Consider the following 19,112-nt stretch of genomic DNA (forward strand, 5'->3'; position numbering starts at 1 on the left):
AGACCAGAAAGCTGCATTCGTCCACGTAACTCTATAAAAAGATGTTCATTATGACCTAAAACTCGAAACACCCATTATACAATACCCATTAATTAATGTCAGGGGCTGTTTTGTAAGCGGTCATTCCACTTCTTTAACTTGCACACTATCAGGAAGCCATTAGCGTTAGAATGAAGAATGGAGCTTTTCTCAGCCCAAGTAGGATACTATATAAGAATAAGGAACCTGCACACCTCTAGCTTCCAAAGCAAGGCCACATCGTTACAGGTCTCAGGAACATTTCAGAACTCAAACGTCAAATAAGCTCAATGAGTAAGGCAAGACAAATCACACATGAGGCAAGCAATATATGGGCTTAGGTTTTGTAAGTATAAAATCAAAAGGGTTTAGTGCACTGTACACACACATCTGTATGCCTCATGTGTAGTGAAGTTACACCGTGAAATTTCCTATGCAAATGTTGACTTTTCAGTAGCTACAGTATAATGCAGGCCAACAACTACTGTGTTAGATATTGGGAAAATTATATGGTTACGGTTTTAGACTGTAAACCTCAAAGACTTAAGTACACTACCCTACATTGATTAACTATACGACAGAGTAGGCTAGCTAACATGGTAAACATTCAAATTAAGAAATTACTATACACTTGAAAGACAGGGTACTTGCAACTGTGCAATGTAAACTAAGGATATAAAAAAGGAATATAGATGAATGATGAATTTGAGAAGATGCCATTAGCACTAAATGGAAAGCTTTACCTTAGGCATCCAGATGTGTTTTTGAAGACTGTTGTCCATTCTGCATCTCGAGGCTTTGAATCCTCATTAGGCTCATGCTCCCAACCAGAGTGAGGGATGATTACTTCATTGGTCAGGGTTTGAAGGCCATGATTAATAATAACCATCTTCAAGGGCTCAAAGGAGGAAAGGTTCCACAGTGTTCCTGCAGAAAACAAAAATACAATGTGCTCAACCTCAAAAACAAGAAACAACAATATGCTGGGTTTCAGAGTTATCTAAGCAACACTGCAGAATAAACAAATTATCTACTATGAGACAGCAATAAGGATGATGTGAGAACTCAAATACACATTTCTTTAAGTAACATGCTTCACATGAACCTTTTCTAACAGATGCTTCAGTCTGTGCATATTAAAAAAGATATTTTAGTCCCTATTTAATTAATCAATAGGAAATTTCACTTTGTATTATGGTTGACCTACTGCTCATTAACATTGGGCAGGGGATGAGGAAGGAAACTAAAAAAAAAATAAAAATAAAAACACGAAAAGACACAAATTTGGTAAAGATACAGAGACTTGAGAGGCATGGCAAACAGCCCCATTAGCGAAGCAGCCTTTGAGGCAAAGAGCAGCACACAATGTTTATACTGAGGAAAACAAAACTAGAAGAAAAATATAATAATTAGGAGAAGGTCTTGTCCCAATGCATTATTTTTGTATTCATTAGAAGATTAAAAATAAACAACAACATCAGGGCATCAGATAAATGTGTAAGATGTAGTTTACAGACTATTATATTTTTTAACATATAAAAATCAGTCATTGCAGCAGTCTTCTGATATGTATTTTTCAGTTTTACTTCCATTTGTGTGTTGCTCCATATGTCATTTGGGGCAGACGCTTTAATCCTTACCTTATATGAAATCTAGTGAAATGGCATAAGAGATCATCTCCCATTGTGAAATCCCTAGTAGTCTTAATTTGTGTAAGACTCGGAAGAAGTGACCATGTATAATCTTGTGTGTTAAATAAAACATTCCTTTATTCAGCTAGTGCTTTAACCTAAAGCGACTTACAATCACAACAGTACAATTACTTTTAGATATTGTTACTAAGTGGAATCCAGAGAGAGAGAGAGAGAGAGAGAGAGAGAGAGAGAGAGAGAGAGAGAGAGAGAGAGAGAGAGAGAGAGAGAGAGAGAGAGAGAGAGAGAGAGAGAGAGAGAGAGAGAGAGAGAGAGAGAGAGAGAGAGAGAGAGAGAGAGAGATAGATAGATAGATAGATAGATAGATAGATAGATAGATACTTTATTAATCCCAATGGGAAATTCACATTCTTCAGCAGCAGCATACTGATACAATAAATAATATTAAATTAAAGAATGATAATAATACAGGTGAAAAAAACAGACAATAACTATGTATAATGTTAAATATTAACGTTTACCCCCCCGGTGGAATTAAAGAGTCGCATAGTTTGGGGGAGGAACGATCTCCTCAATCTGTCTGTGGAACAGGACAGTGACAGCAGTCTGTCGCTGAAGCTGCTCTTCTGTCTGGAGATGACATTATTTAGTGGATGCAGTGGATTCTCTATAATTGATAGGAGCCTGCTGAGCGCCCTTCGCTCTGCCACAGATGTTAAACTGTCCAGCTCCATGCCAACAATAGAGCCTGCCTTCCTCACCAGTTTGTCCAGGCGTGAGGCGTCTTTCCTCTTAATGCTGCCTCCCCAGCACACCACTGCGTAGAAGAGGGCGCTCGCCACAACTGTTTGATAGAACATCTGCAGCATCTTATTGCAGATGTTGAAGGAAGCCAGCCTTCTAAGGAAGTATAACCGGCTTTGTCCTTTCTTGCACAGCGCATCAGTATTGGCAGTCCAGTCTAATTTATCATCCAGCTGCACTCCCAGATATTTATAGGTAGACAAGAACATAGGCAATCAACTGGTTTTGTGACACACAGAAAGTCAGTGGCTAAAACTGAATAGGCAGCTTATGGTACAACACTTAAGTCAAAAGGCTGCATGTAGGAATGTGCTTCCATTCACAGACAAATCGCTTTACTGATTTGTATCAAGTGTGGCCTACAAGCAGAAGATAGGACATTTGAAGCTGAAAGAAATGCTTATTTATAATTTATTTATAGTTCATTGTTATTGGAAGCAGTATCCTCTGGTCTAGGTACTCTACTGTTATCCTTTTTGATTTAAAACTGGAAGTCCCAGATAAATTGGAAGCTGAGGCAACCAGAAGATAGGAAATGGTCCATGTGGGCAAATGCTGAGTTACAGTTGATGTAGAAAAGGTGTTTGTCTTCTCACATGCCAGGGGGTTAGGTGGGACTGATTAACAGGCTACTGCATAAGTTATATGAATACACTGGCAAAACCGGGCTTCCAGATGACATGTAATCTTACCTATACAAGGCTTCCATGCAATGCTTGTGTACACCATGAAACAACCTGGCTAGCAAAAATTGCACTTAGAATGCAGCTAGGGGCTGAAATAGTGTCAGAAAGCAAAAGTGTGAAATAATTTTTATATATAAAAAAAAAATAGGAAAAACAAATCATTTAATAATCTGCGTTACTTTAGAAATCTGATCTGATCAGTGTGGATTTTTAGTTTTAGCAATATTTTCAGCATGTGGACATTTCCCCTGGTAATCCAGTTTCTCTCCACATCCCTAATGATGAGCAGTCAAGATTTACTGTCAATTATAAATTGGCCCTGTGTTAGTGTCAGTGAGTGTACCTTGTGATGGACTGGCACCCATAACATGACTGCTTATAGTCGTAGCACCTAATGCTTTTGGGTTAGGCTACAGCTTGCCATTATCCAAAAATGTATGGAATGAGTTAGAGAATTTTATGTTAAGTATATATTATACTGAAACATTCTGAGCATTTCAGGTTACATAAAGCTGGAACCTACCCTAAAAACAACAGCTGCAATGTCAAAACCAATTGTTGTCAGATTGCCAGTCTTTTTCAGGCTGTACTTACATATATAGTACCTTGCACATCTTTAGGATTTGTGAGGAACCAGGGTAACTGGTAAACACACGACAGAACTAATTCTACACAGACATTGACCATGCCAGGAAAAAAACCCTGCTCAAAACAGCCAGCCTGCAATTCTACACAGCAACAACTGAAAATCATACATAATGAAAATTACAAAAGATTGCATTCTGCCTGACCAAATGCTAAAACAAGAAAACAAAACCATTAAACAGCAAATTGAAACTTCAATATTTAAATGCACACCAATTAATGATGTTAGCCATAAAAAACAAATAAAGCATAAAACATGAACTAATTCCTGTCTTTGTTTCCCCTACTAGCTCTTTTACCCTATATTATTACTATTTTGCTTCCATCAAGGTAAAATAGAAATTTAGCTGTCAGGCCCAAAACTCTCAGAAGCTCTCGCTCAGCAGATTAGTAGAAGGTAATGTTAAATATGACATTGTTGTAAAGAAATACTCATCCTCTGTTGGGAGCAGATAAGGATTACTGACTCACTCTCATGGATCAAACGTCTCAGTATCATGCCAACAGCCACCCGCAATCCTAAACAACAAAGCAACATGCTGATGAATTTACAGCTTCTTCAGCGAATGTAGAATTTGACGGGAATGAAGCTGACTGACACAGTAAGAGAACCCCAACTCTAGAATATAAAAGAAAACCATAAAAGTGTCTTGAATGTGAAATATTTATATATTTACCCTCCTCAAACTCACAGTCTAATTTTATCGTACCGTCAGTATGGATTTATGATTTTCAATATTCTTGGGCTTTTTAAATCTTTGACAGCTTTCTAGTGACCCTCAGGGAGGATGCATACGTTTTTAACATTTATGACAAGCTTACAATGTACTCTATCCGGTTTTAGCCGTGAGCTAATATCTATCAGGAGTCCTGCTGCAAACAAAATGAATACATAAAATCATCTACAAAGTGTCTGCAGGAGGAAGCTCAGTGCACAACAAATCAGTACTAGACAGTTCTCTGCACACTGCTTACTGCCTCAAGGAGGTTAAGACTTCTGATATCTGCATCACTCCATAAAGTGACGCCAATCATGAGATAATTCTTTTACTGTAGGTTTGTGTACTAGTAAAACACATGCACGGAGGGAAGGTAAACAAAGAACTTTAAATCCTAACAGTACGTCTTGCGGCTATCTCTTTGGAAGTCACAGAGCTGGCTTGGCCATTTATTCATAAGAAAACTTAACAAAATCCCTTTTCTTTTCACCTCCAACATTACAGGTCCCTGATTTCCTACAGGTCTGTCCTGCCTCACATTAATCACACTTTGTTCCAAAGCACAAGAGGTAGCTCAGTGCAAAGGCACCAGGTAGGAAACAAATTCAATCCATGAAATCTACATAACTGAGAGAAACACACTTGCAAAAACAAGGTAACTTGGCGTGTCAGTGTAAAAAAACAGAAGTTAATAAGAGCAGGCAGACTGTCAGGTATGGCAAAAGGGCAACAAGAAGGTGTAGCAACACAGAAGACAAAGGTTTGTGATCTGGGCTGAAACATGCAAAGGCCTGAACTTCTACAGAGAATAAGAGAGCATCAATGGAACGCTTGAAGGAGGATGATATATTTCCTGGCTCTGTCAAGATCAATAAAAGTTGAGCTATGTTGAATTTTTAATGGTGTAGATTGGCAGGCCACTTGCAAACTGCCAGCTTGATAGATTGTAGCACACTGTCCCTACCCAGGAGACCTGGCCTAAATAGGGCTATTATAGGCTCAGAGGCCAAGGGCGAGTTCTAGCCTAGTATCCCATGACCCACTAAATGGTGACATGGTCCAGTGGTTAGTGACCTCAGCAAGGCACATAAAGTTTCCTCAAGCTACAAATTTAGTCTAGAGATGTCAAAAATATTTTAAGTGGAGGTTCAGTGGCCTGAGGATGTACAGAATGAGAGGAGGTTTGGAGGCTGGAACGTGGCTGAACCATCCCAACTGACAGAGACAGGTAGAGAGAGAGAGGGTTTGGGAGCATGTGCTGATACTACATTGCTGCACCCACCACACGGAAAACCACCTGGATTGGGACCTGAGTGCAATGGGTGACACCTCAGCACCACACTGGAACAGTGTGAGGTTTTTTTAACAACTACTGGAGTGCCAATCCTGCCACCAACCCTCATGTTTTCCCTGAAAGTTGGAGGATCTGCTTGCAGAGCTGGATGCAGATTAACATCACACCCAAGACAAAGCAATTGCAGGTTATGGGCCTTGCTCCACTGATAGATGGGGTTCAAATAACTGAATAGATAGGCCTGGAAAAGCAGCAGGGTTAATACTCCTCTGCTTTCCTTTGAACTGATTTCAGTGTGACCCTCCCTTCGGTTAAAGAAAATAAATGCATATTTTGTTCATTTCAAACTCCTTGACATCCATCCCTATGATTGTGAAGTCATGGCACACATTGACCGTATCTATTACTAAATTCAAAGGACAAGTATCCAGCCTGTAAGTGACCCTTTCCATTTAAGACCTATCAGAGCGAAGGCTATTTAGTAATTTTATAAGACACACTCAGCACTGACACTTCACAAAGGTATTCAATGCATTCACCATAATTAGCAGCCTAGCATATTCATTTCTCATTAGAGAAAGAAGCTCATTATGCACCTTTAACAAAGCAATATTTACTATTTAATTAAATTTGCTTTACATTTATTAAAATAAAAAATCTTGAAACTACATCATTTAAGCATTCAAATAAGCTATGCACATACACCACTCCTTGACCAGTCTTCAACAATGCTGTGCCCAGATGTCATGTCATTTTCACATGAACAACAATAAAAATCAATTGGCAGTGCTGTTCTTAGCCAGCCATAACAGCTCATATAGTGAAATCCTGTTTCCACCATTCAATAAACTACAAATGACTAGATCCATGGGGATATGCACTGTGGAAACATAGATGAACATTAACCATAAAAAAAGAAGGATCAATAACAATGGTTGATTTTACACACATTCATGCAGCTGAAGTGAACCAGACTTTATCAGCCATTTCACAGCTCATAGATCATACTACTCCTTAAATAGCTTTCATAAGCTTTAGACGTCAGAATAGGGGACAACTCCTGTAATTCCTTCCACTCACCTGTCTTCCTCGCTGTGGCTACTGTGCCAACACCTTTATTTTCACTCAGCATGTTACAAATCACTAAATTTACACTTCCTGCATCATTTTGTACCCATCTCATGCACTTAAAGAAACAAACAAAGGCTGCACTCACTGCCTGCAGACTAACCCTTTAAGGATTGCACTTCTGACTACCAGTGCACTGGATTGTGTTTCTCTCAACACCTTCATCACACATGCAGTCTGGCTAGGCACCCATGTATTCCATGCTTCCTGGCCCTACACCTCAACCATATCCCTGATGCAGCCCCAGCGTTCTCCACAAACTTCCACTATCCAACACTGGCTGTCCTGACCAACATTTGTGCTACTGTGAGCACTGAAATCACAGCAGACATTAATTAATCATCCACAAATAACTTTTTCATGGCCCACCTCACCACTTTTTGTGGCACCCTGCCCAACACCATTACCAGATACACAAATATATGATGCAGCTCCTTTCTCATTGCCTGATGCTTCCCTGAATTTCCTTATAATGAACAACATAATCTGTTGTTCCCATCCAGGCATGGTAAACCGAACTGCATTTCACTAACGTCCTCTTCATCATTAATCTTTTCTCAAGCACTCACTCATCCACCTTCATCAGCTGCTCTGAAAGCTTGAAATAACCCACAATCCCAATAGATCACCCTTTTTTTGGTATACTGGAATGAGCATATGTCTTTCACCAGGCATCCTCCCTTCACCTGCAATTGTGTTGCACAGGTATGTCAGCTATTCTATTCTTGGACTTTCCTCTGTGTTCAGCACTTCCAACACCTCTTTTGTCAGGTCTGTTGCATTAACTATTTTCTTGTTTTTCAGTGCTTCTGTGACTACCTCAGTCAAAAACCTACAGTTCGGACCTTCTGTTTTCTCACAACAAACATGATTATTTTATTCATTCTCCTCATTCAGCATCTTCTCCATTTTCTTCTTCCAGCTATCCTTAATCCCACTGCTATAATAAGGTCAAGTTCCACCACTGATTTACAGTTTGACCCTGAGCAAACCATTTAAACTGCCACTGTTCCACATTTACAAATTATCGTACCATACACATAAGCACATTACATTATTCTTCCTGTCAAATATGCTGGAGTAATAATATGTGTTGCTAATGGTTTTGAAGAGCACTCAAAAGGAAATCTCTCCAGCCTACAGAAGAGAGAGCTTTTGCAGTGCTTTCATGCTGCACAACTAGAAACACATTTTTTTATCCTTTTTAAATTCAATCTTTTATGTGACTCTTCACATTTGTATGTGGGTGCACATACCATACTGTGAGCTATTCTTCCTTTTGTTCAGATAATAGCCAAAATTTGTGAGGACATTGACTTGACAAAATGCAAAAAACAACACACAACTCTACAGTTACCTTATGTGTCCCACAGATGACAGAAATTAGTTGGTTCTGCATATTTCGGATTCTTTCTGTCAATATCTATTCCCCAAGATTCTTCACTGAACTTACATCTGGTGACTGAAGAGGCTAGTTGATTAAGTAAAATTTAAGATTAAGCTACAAGAACCATCCTTTCTAGCCTTATGGCATGTAGCATTATCTTACTAAAATAGCCTGCTAACAAAACTGGTAGATGTGCACCAAAAAAAAACAAAAAAAAAAAACATGCTTAGACATGTCATTCATATGTTGACCAACTTTTATCAAAAGACTCAATTTGTGCCAAATCTATTACACTCATACTAGCATGCATTGTTTACACCTAGAAGAACAGATCAATATACCTGTGGAGTTTCCATTATATCCATATTCTCATCCTCATTTTCATTCTCTCATCAAAATGTATCAAGATTAAAAATCTGGCATACCCAACAACTGAGACTAACTGATCTGTTTGGATGGATGGGCTTTTTGAGTGTGAAAGCTGAGAACCAATGAGTGTGCAGGTGGATGTATCTATATTACTAAACGACAATTTAATATATGCACAGACGGCGGACGCAGGACACACTGAGGCGCATGCGCCAGAGCACCTCAGCGCCCCAGAGTCAAACCCAGCGGCTTCCCAGAGTCGGTAGGTGGCGCCCAAACAACACAACCTGTACGAGACCGCATAGATGCACCCAAACAACACAACCTGGAAACTAAACTTGCTCTAATCCACTGTGCCAGCAGTCAGTGTGGCATATTTGAATCACATAACAGTAACTTCTACCTAACGACACAGCCACAGAAAAACAAAAACAAGACCGCATGGATAAAAAGAAACAAAAACGAGACCGCATGGATGAGCCCAAACAACACAACCTGTAAACTAAACTTGCTCTAATCCACTGTGCCAGCAGTCAGTGTGGCATATTTGAATCACATAACAGTAACTTCTACCTAACGACACAGCCACAGAAAAACAAAAACAAGACCGCATGGATAAAAAGAAACAAAAACGAGACCGCATGGATGAGCCCAAACAACACAACCTGTAAACTAAACTTGCTCTAATCCACTGTGCCAGCAGTCAGTGTGGCATATTTGAATCACATAACGGTAATTCAGTATTAAAAGTAAGAGTTGTACCTAACGACACAGCCACAGAGAAACAAAAACGAGACCGCATGGATAAAAACAATAAATGGAGGCTCCAACAACGCGCTTCAGAAACACCAGAAGCAAAGAAGTCACGGCTCCAAAAAGAAACAGCTCAACTAACGGAAATACAAAAACGAGCCCGTATGGATAAAAACATTGAACGAAGGCGCCTACAACGCACCTCTGAAACAGCAGAAGCAAAGGAGTCACGGCTCCAAAAACAAAGAGCTCAACGATTAGAAATACAAAACCGAGCCCGCATGGATAAAAACAATGAACGAAGGCTCCTATTAATATATGCACGGACGGCAGACACAGGACGCACCGAGGCGCATGCGCCAGAGCGCATCAGCGCCCCAGAGTCAAACCCAGCGGCTTCCCAGAGTCTGATTAACTATTTTGGATTTACCATTTTATGAATGTTTTGTTTCCAATTTACTTCATTTAAACCTTTCCACTCCGATATTGTTTGTATTTATAAGTACAACAACTCAAAGACATTTTGGACTTAAATGATGTAACAATTACAATTCAATTTTTGTTTTAATAAATTGATTAATTTTAGTACAAATATATGTAGTTAATTCAATGAAAACTTTACCAGGACGCTCCCACCCTCCATCATTTGTCATTCCTCCAAATATCGGAGTATTATATATTAACAATACTCAACAAAAAAACAGCAAATAAATTTATCAAAAAAAGATCAAGAATGGAGCCCAGACTAAATCATGACAACAAGATGCTGGCACTGCCTTCCCAAGTTACTGTCACTGAACTGTTAAAATTACGTGACTATAGCAGGACAGTCCAAAAGAGAGGGCACAGAGTATTTATATGATCCCTGTGTTTCGCAAATTAAGCTCTGCAATGTCAGATACACGCAAACAAACAAAAGCCGAAAAGTGAAGCACCATACTAATGACAAGAGTGTGATACAACAGTTTAACTAAGCAAAACTGGAAGTAACAAAATGATTTATTATCCTTTAAAGGTTTTAATTTTTTGTGACATGACTGCTTTCATTCCATTTCAGCACACTCTCCTTTGTATAGCTTAGTTCTTTTTTAAAATACATTTAATTTGGGCTGCAAAGAGTCAGCTCTCCAAGGGAAAGTAAACTTGGCAACTTCCTGTTGTTTCACTGACCTAAAGACATCACTCTACCAAAGTTTGCCCAATTAATGGGCTAGAAGATGATATACATGTTTCAGCTTGAAAAAATTGGGTCCAAGTGTCCACAAATATGCAATCTGTGAAACAACATTTCATACAAATACAAATTTGAGCTCTCATTCATAAAATGGATTTTATGGCATCATATTGGTTACACAGCATGTGGTGGATAAACCAAAGAAATGAGAGGAACCTGGTGGTATGAATTTTCCCTTAGTAAAACAGGAATGCACTTGAAGCAAAAGTTCAAGTTACATGAAATATCTTTAAAAATCAAACTGGTCGACAGAAAACCACTTGACAGAGGCAAACACTGAAGCATCTCAAGCCTACTCTCACTTCTGTTAGCCCAAATGACATATTATGCCCTGAAATGTCAGGCATCTGGGGGCTATTACTACTGAACTATAGTTGTTTTCATGTGATCCCTTTAGGGTCAGTGCCTCGAGTTTAAATACATTGTCATTCATCCCAACAAATTTTAATGATACAGGTTATTCCCAATTGAGCTACTTTAATAAAGGAGGTCAATCCAGCTTTCATCACCCATATAAATAACCATTCTATCTTAAAGCCAGTTTTCTTTTCGGGGCCACCTTATGCCTTACTCGTAGTGCTGCATAAGGATTGATTGAAAATCTTTCACAAATGTCTATTGTAAGAGTAATGGCACACAGACTATCTGCAAACTGTGTCAAGACACCATAGAGCAGTATAAAACAACTTAAATTCATTTTAATTCTTACATTCCCAGCACTACTTCGATGACTGCTCTGTTTCTAGTGTTTCTTTATAAAAGACTTTCTATGAAGAAGAAAGTTCATGTGAACGTGCATTGTAAACTAGCTAAACAAGAAGTCTGATTATGCATTAGATACGATCACAGGCATAAAATAGCTACAATAAAAACCTGCATGTTGGCCTACAGATGTGTTCTTAGGAAAACACTGCTTTAATGTAGTCAGTCCTTCACATGACTTTGATTATATTACCAGAAGGCTACCATCCCCTGTCATGTTATATTTTATTGTTGTGCTGCTGCACATAAATACAGAAAATGGGGATAATGAACGGAATTCAGGAAAGGTATGTGCCACATTTCTGTATAAACAATATTTTGCCATTTTTGTGTTGATTTTTGGTTTCGATCACTTGCTACATTCTTACATTTTGCGTGATTTCAATTGTATTTATGTTATTTTCAATCTTCTGTGTTCTATAATGATGGTATGAACTTTATTTTTGTTTTCTTTGTGGTGTGACAGGTGCTATAAATAAGAAAGGTTGATTCATTAGTTACTAATAAAAAGCAGGACAATCTTAATACTTCTTGCCCAAGAGTACCCACACATTTTAAAACTAACTAGACCTAACTCACCTTGTATTTAGTGAAAGGAACTGTAGAGACGATTACTGTAAAGAAAAACCATGTACCACAAAAATTGAAAATGAGTGAATCCTGTATCTGGGATTTGTTCTGATGAACAATGCATGGACCAAGTTATTAAGAAGGAATGAGGTGGGCTACAGCTGATTTACCTTTTTTGTGCAGTGCTACTCCCAACTACAATAACAAGACACCAATGAACAGAATGTTTAACAAATCATTCTTATTTATAGGATTGAAAACAAGCACATTCTATACCAGAAAGGCACCAACATAATGACTGGTCAAATCTGATCACAGAAGAAATAAAATGAACTCACACAAAGCTCCCCTCCTAGGCTCCAGAATGAGCCCAATCCAGCTGTTCAATGTGTGACAAACACAAGAAGAAGACTGTCCTCTTTAACAATGGAAAAAGGGAATAACGAAAGCTAGAAAGTACTTTAGCACAGTGAGGTTAAATGGGAGCCTGATGTGAACTGTCCTTTCATGTCATACCATTAAAGTTGAGAACCTAGCATCTCTTAACATGTAACTGGGTAATAAAACAACAGAATTTAGGCACTGGCCAACCAAAAGAGCTACCTGCACTGAACGGTCTACTCTTATCCATAAACGCTATATTCACATTTTCATAACAAAATGTATAGACTTTGTAGCCCCACAGTAAGATCTACGAACCTGTAATCCTAAGATTCTTAATCCTTGGCAGGATCCCAGCATTGCTGCCCACTGGAAAGACTTTCCATTATGCATGTAAATGTACAAGCTGATATGAGTATCAATCAGGCAGGAAATCATGACAACTGACTGATTTTGTCCCTGTGTTATAAAGCCCCTGAATATTATATGAACTGTAATCGCATTAAATAACTAATCTGTTTTCATTCAAACACAAAATGCATTTGCATAATTAGATTGGCTCAAATGTAGCCTCGGAGCGTGTGTGTGCATGTGTCTTCACTGAAGAAGTAATGGCTTTAAAGCAAAGTGGACTTAAAAACCAAGATGAAAAGTGTAGCCCTGTGATTTATGTGTTTGCATTTCTCCTTTTGGAAATGATTCTCCAACCATAAAATGTAATACCTCTATAAAAAAAATAAAAGTTGAATGTGTAAAAAATATATATAGTGCCTTTAAAGGAGATTGCTATCAGAAGGTGATTTCTAAAGAAGATTAACAAGGTTGTCTACAATAAGAACTGTGGAAAAAATACTAGAGTAAACTAAACAACCGACCGACTGGCAGACAGACAGAACTTCAATTGCCCCTGGGGCTTTTTGCAGGAGATCTTTAAATAAATAAATACATAAATAGAGAGGTAGGTAAGTAAGTAAACAAACAAACACACATACTTTGGTCTGAACACACAACTGACTAAAAAGTTGGTTGTCACACACAGTGAGACATTATGCAGACATATTGCTGTTGGTAAAAAGGAGCCCCAGTAGACTTTCCTGATACACTTCTGCTGAATAACTTGTTGTTTGAAAGTCCTCAGTGTTAGTGTGTCACACAGAAGATGTGCAGCATTGTTAATAATGGCACTCAGTTTTGTTTTAGTTCTGTCCTTCTCTACGACCTCCAGTGGGGTCCATAGTGTGTCTGTAACTGACCTGGCCCTTTTAATTAGCCTGTTGATTCAGTGGGCCTCTAATGAAGTGATGTTACCAGTCCAGCACACCACAATGTAGAAAATCGCATGGCCATCACAGAGTTAGAGCAGATGTGAAATATGTCAATTCTCACATTAAAGGAACGCAGTGACCTAAGGAAAAAGAGCCTGATCTGCCCTTTCTTATATAGTTCCTCTGCATTCCAAGACCAGTCCAACCTGTCATCAATGATGCATCTGGCGCCGCCGTGAGTGGCAGCCTTTTCAGCAGCTCCGTGTATGACTGTATATGTATGTGTACTTTTCTACTTTTATTTTTCTATTTTTATTTATTGATCACTCCTACCACTTTATTTTATGTGGATTCCTTCCCTGGACACACTTACTTTTACAACGTGGGCATGGATTTTAACACGCCGAGACTCGCCTATTCTAGTACTCAACTTCGGGCGCTGAGAACAAATGCCAGTGCCGGTGTGGTTCCATATTTACCTGACGAGGTAAGAAGGCGGTATCGTGGCAGCAGAGCCGGCACTAAGCTAAAAAAGAAGCGGCTTGCGAGAAAGTGGCGTTTCAAGCCTTCGGTGCCTTCTGTGATTCTGGGGAATGTAAACTCAATCTCAAATAAGATCGACGAACTGGCTGCGCTGGTGAAAAATGTAAGGACCTACAGAGAATGCAGTTTGTTGTGTTTCTGCGAAACGTGGCTAAATAACACCATCCCAGATGCCAACGTGGAGCTACCCGGGTTTAGCACAGTTAGAGCGGACAGAGATGCAAGTACCTGTGGTAAGCACAAAGGAGGAGGACTCGCTCTCTATATTAATACACGGTGGTGTCACTCTGGACATGTTAACGTCAAAATCTCCACTTGCTGCAGGGATATCGAACTGTTGGCCGTAAGTTTACGTCCCTACTATTTGCCCAGAGAGTTTGGACATGTCATTGTTGTTATTGTATACATTCCTCCTCGGGCAGACGTGGAGTCAGCGAGTGACATCATCCATTCCGCTGTTGCTAAGTTACAAACGCAGCACCCTGAGGCGCTTGTGCTAATCGCTGGAGACTTTAACCATGTGACGCTGGACAAAACATTGCCTGCATTCTCCCAGTATGTGGACTGTAACACCCGGGGAAATAAGACTATTGATTTACTGTATGCAAACGTTAAAGACGCATACAGCGCCACCCCGCTGCCTGCGCTTGGGAAAGGAGATCATAACCTGATTCAGCTTCAGCCTCACTATAAACCAAAAGTTAGAGTCCTACCTGTAACCACACGATCATTCAGGAAGTGGACCCCGGAGGCTGAGAATACTCTGAGAGAACTTTTTGGAACTACAGACTGGGATATCCTGCAGGGATCTCATAATGAGAACATTGAGGAAGTTGTTGACTGCACTACTGACTACATCAACTTCTGTATGGACATTGTAGTTCCAGTAAGAACAGTACGCTGCTATGCTAACAACAAGCCATGGATTACAAGTGACATCAAGGGCCTTTTGAATCAGAAGAAAAGGGCTTTTAAAGACGGTGATCAGCATGAGCTCAAGCGCGTGCAGAAGGAACTCCGAGTCCAACTCAGGGCGGCGAAGGAGCAGTACAGGAGAAAGCTGGAGCAGAAGTTGCAGAATAACAGCATGAAGGAAGTGTGGGATGGGATGAAGATCATCACTGGCTGCAGCTCGAAGCGGGGTACCACCATTGAGAGAGACGTGAAGAGAGCAAACCAAATGAACAACTTTTTTAACAGGTTTGACCACCTTAACCCACTCTCACTCTCACCTCGGAGTACTGCACCCTCCACACATCCTTCTGCTGATACCAGCATAGGAAAAACATCCCCATCCATAATAACAACAGCGCAAGTGAGCAGAGAGCTGAGGAGACTTCGTGCCAGCAAAGCAGCGGGTCCAGATGGAGTATCGCCACGACTGCTGAAGGTCTGTGCATCGGAGCTGGGGGGTCCTCTACAGCGCATCTTCAACCTGAGCCTGGAACAGGGGAGAGTCCCGAGGCTTTGGAAAACATCTTGTATCACCCCAGTCCCAAAGGTATCACGTCCTAGTGAGCTGAATGACTTTCGGCCTGTTGCTCTGACATCACATGTGATGAAGACCATGGAGAGGCTGCTGCTTCACCACCTTAGGCCACAGGTTCAACACGCCCTTGACCCTCTGCAGTTTGCATATCAGGAGAAGGTGGGAGCGGAAGATGCCATCATCTATATGCTACACCGATCCCTCTCTCACTTGGACAGAGGCAGTGGTGCTGTAAGAATTATGTTTCTAGACTTCTCTAGCGCCTTCAACACAATCCAACCTCTGCTCCTTAGGGACAAGCTGACAGAGATGGGATTAGATTCATACCTAGCGGCATGGATCGTGGACTATCTTAAAGACAGACCTCAGTATGTGCGTCTTGGGAACTGCACGTCTGACATTGTGGTCAGCAACACAGGAGCGCCACAAGGGACTGTACTTTCTCCGGTCCTGTTCAGCCTATATACATCGGACTTCCAATACAACTCGGAGTCCTGCCATGTGCAAAAGTTCGCTGATGACACTGCTATCGTGGGCTGTATCAGGAATGGGCTGGAGGAGAAGTATAGGGACCTAATCAATGACTTTGTTAAATGGTCCGACTCAAACCACCTACACCTGAACACCAGCAAAACCAAGGAGCTGGTGGTGGATTTTAGGAGGCCCAGACCCCTCATAGACCCAGTGATCATCAAAGGTGACCGTGTGCAGATGGTGCAGACCTATAAATATCTGGGAGTGCAGCTGGATGATAAATTAGACTGGACTGCCAATACTGATGCGCTGTGCAAGAAAGGACAAAGCCGGTTATACTTCCTTAGAAGGCTGGCTTCCTTCAACATCTGCAATAAGATGCTGCAGATGTTCTATCAAACAGTTGTGGCGAGCGCCCTCTTCTACGCAGTGGTGTGCTGGGGAGGCAGCATTAAGAGGAAAGACGCCTCACGCCTGGACAAACTGGTGAGGAAGGCAGGCTCTATTGTTGGCATGGAGCTGGACAGTTTAACATCTGTGGCAGAGCGAAGGGCGCTCAGCAGGCTCCTATCAATTATGGAGAATCCACTGCATCCACTAAATAATGTCATCTCCAGACAGAAGAGCAGCTTCAGCGACAGACTGCTGTCACTGTCCTGCTCCACAGACAGATTGAGGAGATCGTTCCTCCCCCAAACTATGCGACTCTTTAATTCCACCAGGGGGGGTAAACGTTAATATTTAACATTATACATAGTTATTGTCTGTTTTTTTCACCTGTATTATTATCATTCTTTAATTTAATATTATTTATTGTATCAGTATGCTGCTGCTGAAGAATGTGAATTTCCCATTGGGATTAATAAAGTATCTATCTATCTATCTATCTATCTATCTATCTATCTATCTATCTATCTATCTATCTATCTATCTATCTATCTATCTATCTATCTATCTATCTAATGTGGACGACCTCTACATCCTATCCTTGAATAGTGACTGGACATAGAGAGTCCTTGGTGCAGAAAAAGTTAATAAACTGTTTCTTGATTTTGCCAATGTTGAGATTCTTATTAATGTTTACATTATCCTGTCCGCAAATAGGGAGCTAGCAACAGAAATGACTTATTCTATCACTGACACTTTAATGATGACTCATTCCAACCCTGTAGCTATATTATAATATGTGGTAACTTCAACCATGCAACTTTGGAAGGAACAATGACAAATTTCTATCAGTTTGTGACCAATTCCACTCAAGGAAATAACAAGCTGGACCTGCTATAATCAAATATTAAAGATGCCTATAAGTGTAAACTGCTGGCTCTTTTAAGAAAATCTGACCACAATCTGATTAATTTTATTCCCAGCTACAAGCCTGTTAGTAAATGACAACTCTTTACCACCAGAAAAGTGAGGAAGTGGAGCCTGGAGGTTGAAATGGCTCTGAATGACTGCTTCCAAATGACAGACTAGGAAATGGTGTGTGAGTCACATGGGGGGCATACTTAGGGACTCTGTCACTGCATCACAAACTATATTAACTTCTATATTGAAACAGTGGTACCCACAAAAACAAAGCGTTGCTTTCCAAACAAGAAGCCCTAGATTACAAAGGAGCTAAATGGTGCCCTGAATGAAAAAAACAATGTTCAAATCCAGTGACAAAAGGGCTCTGATGGACGTATGGGGTGTGCTAAACAAAAAACTGAAAGGATGCTTACAAAGCAAAAATAGAAAACAAACTCACTCAGACTAACATGAAGGATGTCTGGAATGGACTGGGTATAATTACAGGACAAAAGTAGTCCAGGGTTTAGGTGCTAGAAGGGGATGTTGACAAATCGGGCGCTCTGAACCGATTTTTCAATTTTTTTCAATTTTTTTTCCCTCTCATTGCCACCTTCTTCCAATGGCCAGTACCCCCATACCACTACATCCACAGCTCCTACCATGTCAACTGGAATGGCCACTGACAAGTCTACCTCTAACCATCAGTGTGGACTGTTCATAAATGATGAACAAGTAAGAAGACAACTGAGAAATTTAAACACAAGAAAGGATATGTGGCCAAATGGAGTCAGTCCTTGAACTCTTAAGGTCTGTTGTGACCAACATTGTGGTGACCTCTGTCACCTGTTCAGTCTGTCCCTAAGGCTTCAGAAAGTGTCATTGCTGTGCAAAGCATCCTACATTGTACCTTTTCCAAAAAAGACAGGTGTCTCATCACCTACTGACTTCAGACCAGTAGCACTTACATCTTGCATCATGAAGACCTTTAAGAGAAATATAAGCCCTCTGGTGGTAGACCAGCTAGACCCACTGCAGTTTGTCTATCTGCTTCACAAGGCTTATTCTCACCTGGACAAAGCTGTCATATTATGAGGATTACATGTTTTTGATTTCTCCAGAGCCTCCAACACCATCCAGTCATCCCTGTAAAGGGGTAAACTCAGAGATATGCAAGAAGACAAGCCTATGGTGTCCTGGATAATGGACTATCTTTTAGGCAGACCACAATTTGTGAAACTCTGTTCTATTCACTCTGTACACCCCCTACTACAAATATAAAACTAGATCATGTCACATGCAGAAATTCTCAGATGATTCTACATTTATGGGTTGTATTGCTAAAGGGGATGAGACAGTGTACGAGTCAGGTGTCTGTTTCATGAACAAAAGCGGACAAGGAGAAAGAAACTCCTAATTTATAGTCTTTGCCAGACCTTGTGCAAGGTCTAGGGGTACAGTTTTTGAGTTTAGACTAAGCTGCACTTCTAACTGAGAAATGCCTAACAACAACATTTGCCAAATTATGTTTTGCTTCTCCTTTCTTCCCACAATAAAATATACATTACGGAAACAAATGTTTATGTGATATCAAATAAGACTTCAACTATAATGTTGTCTCAGCAACTGTCAACTAATCAATTAAAGGC

The 19,112-nt window shown here is 40.2% G+C and overlaps 1 protein-coding gene across 22 annotated transcripts in view; it reads right to left on the reverse strand.

The window, feature by feature from the left end:
* Positions 1-19,112, reverse strand: part of arvcfb (ARVCF delta catenin family member b) — a 319,610-nt gene that overhangs the window by 87,782 nt on the left and 212,716 nt on the right. For all 22 annotated transcript variants that reach the window (XM_051921266.1, XM_051921264.1, XM_051921265.1 and 19 more), the window contains one exon: positions 762-945. In XM_051921266.1, coding sequence (XP_051777226.1) covers positions 762-945 — 184 coding nt within the window. The remainder of the gene's footprint in view (positions 1-761; positions 946-19,112) is intronic.

Source organism: Erpetoichthys calabaricus, chromosome 18, assembly GCF_900747795.2.
Source record: "Erpetoichthys calabaricus chromosome 18, fErpCal1.3, whole genome shotgun sequence".
Taxonomy (NCBI): Eukaryota; Metazoa; Chordata; class Cladistia; order Polypteriformes; family Polypteridae; genus Erpetoichthys; species Erpetoichthys calabaricus.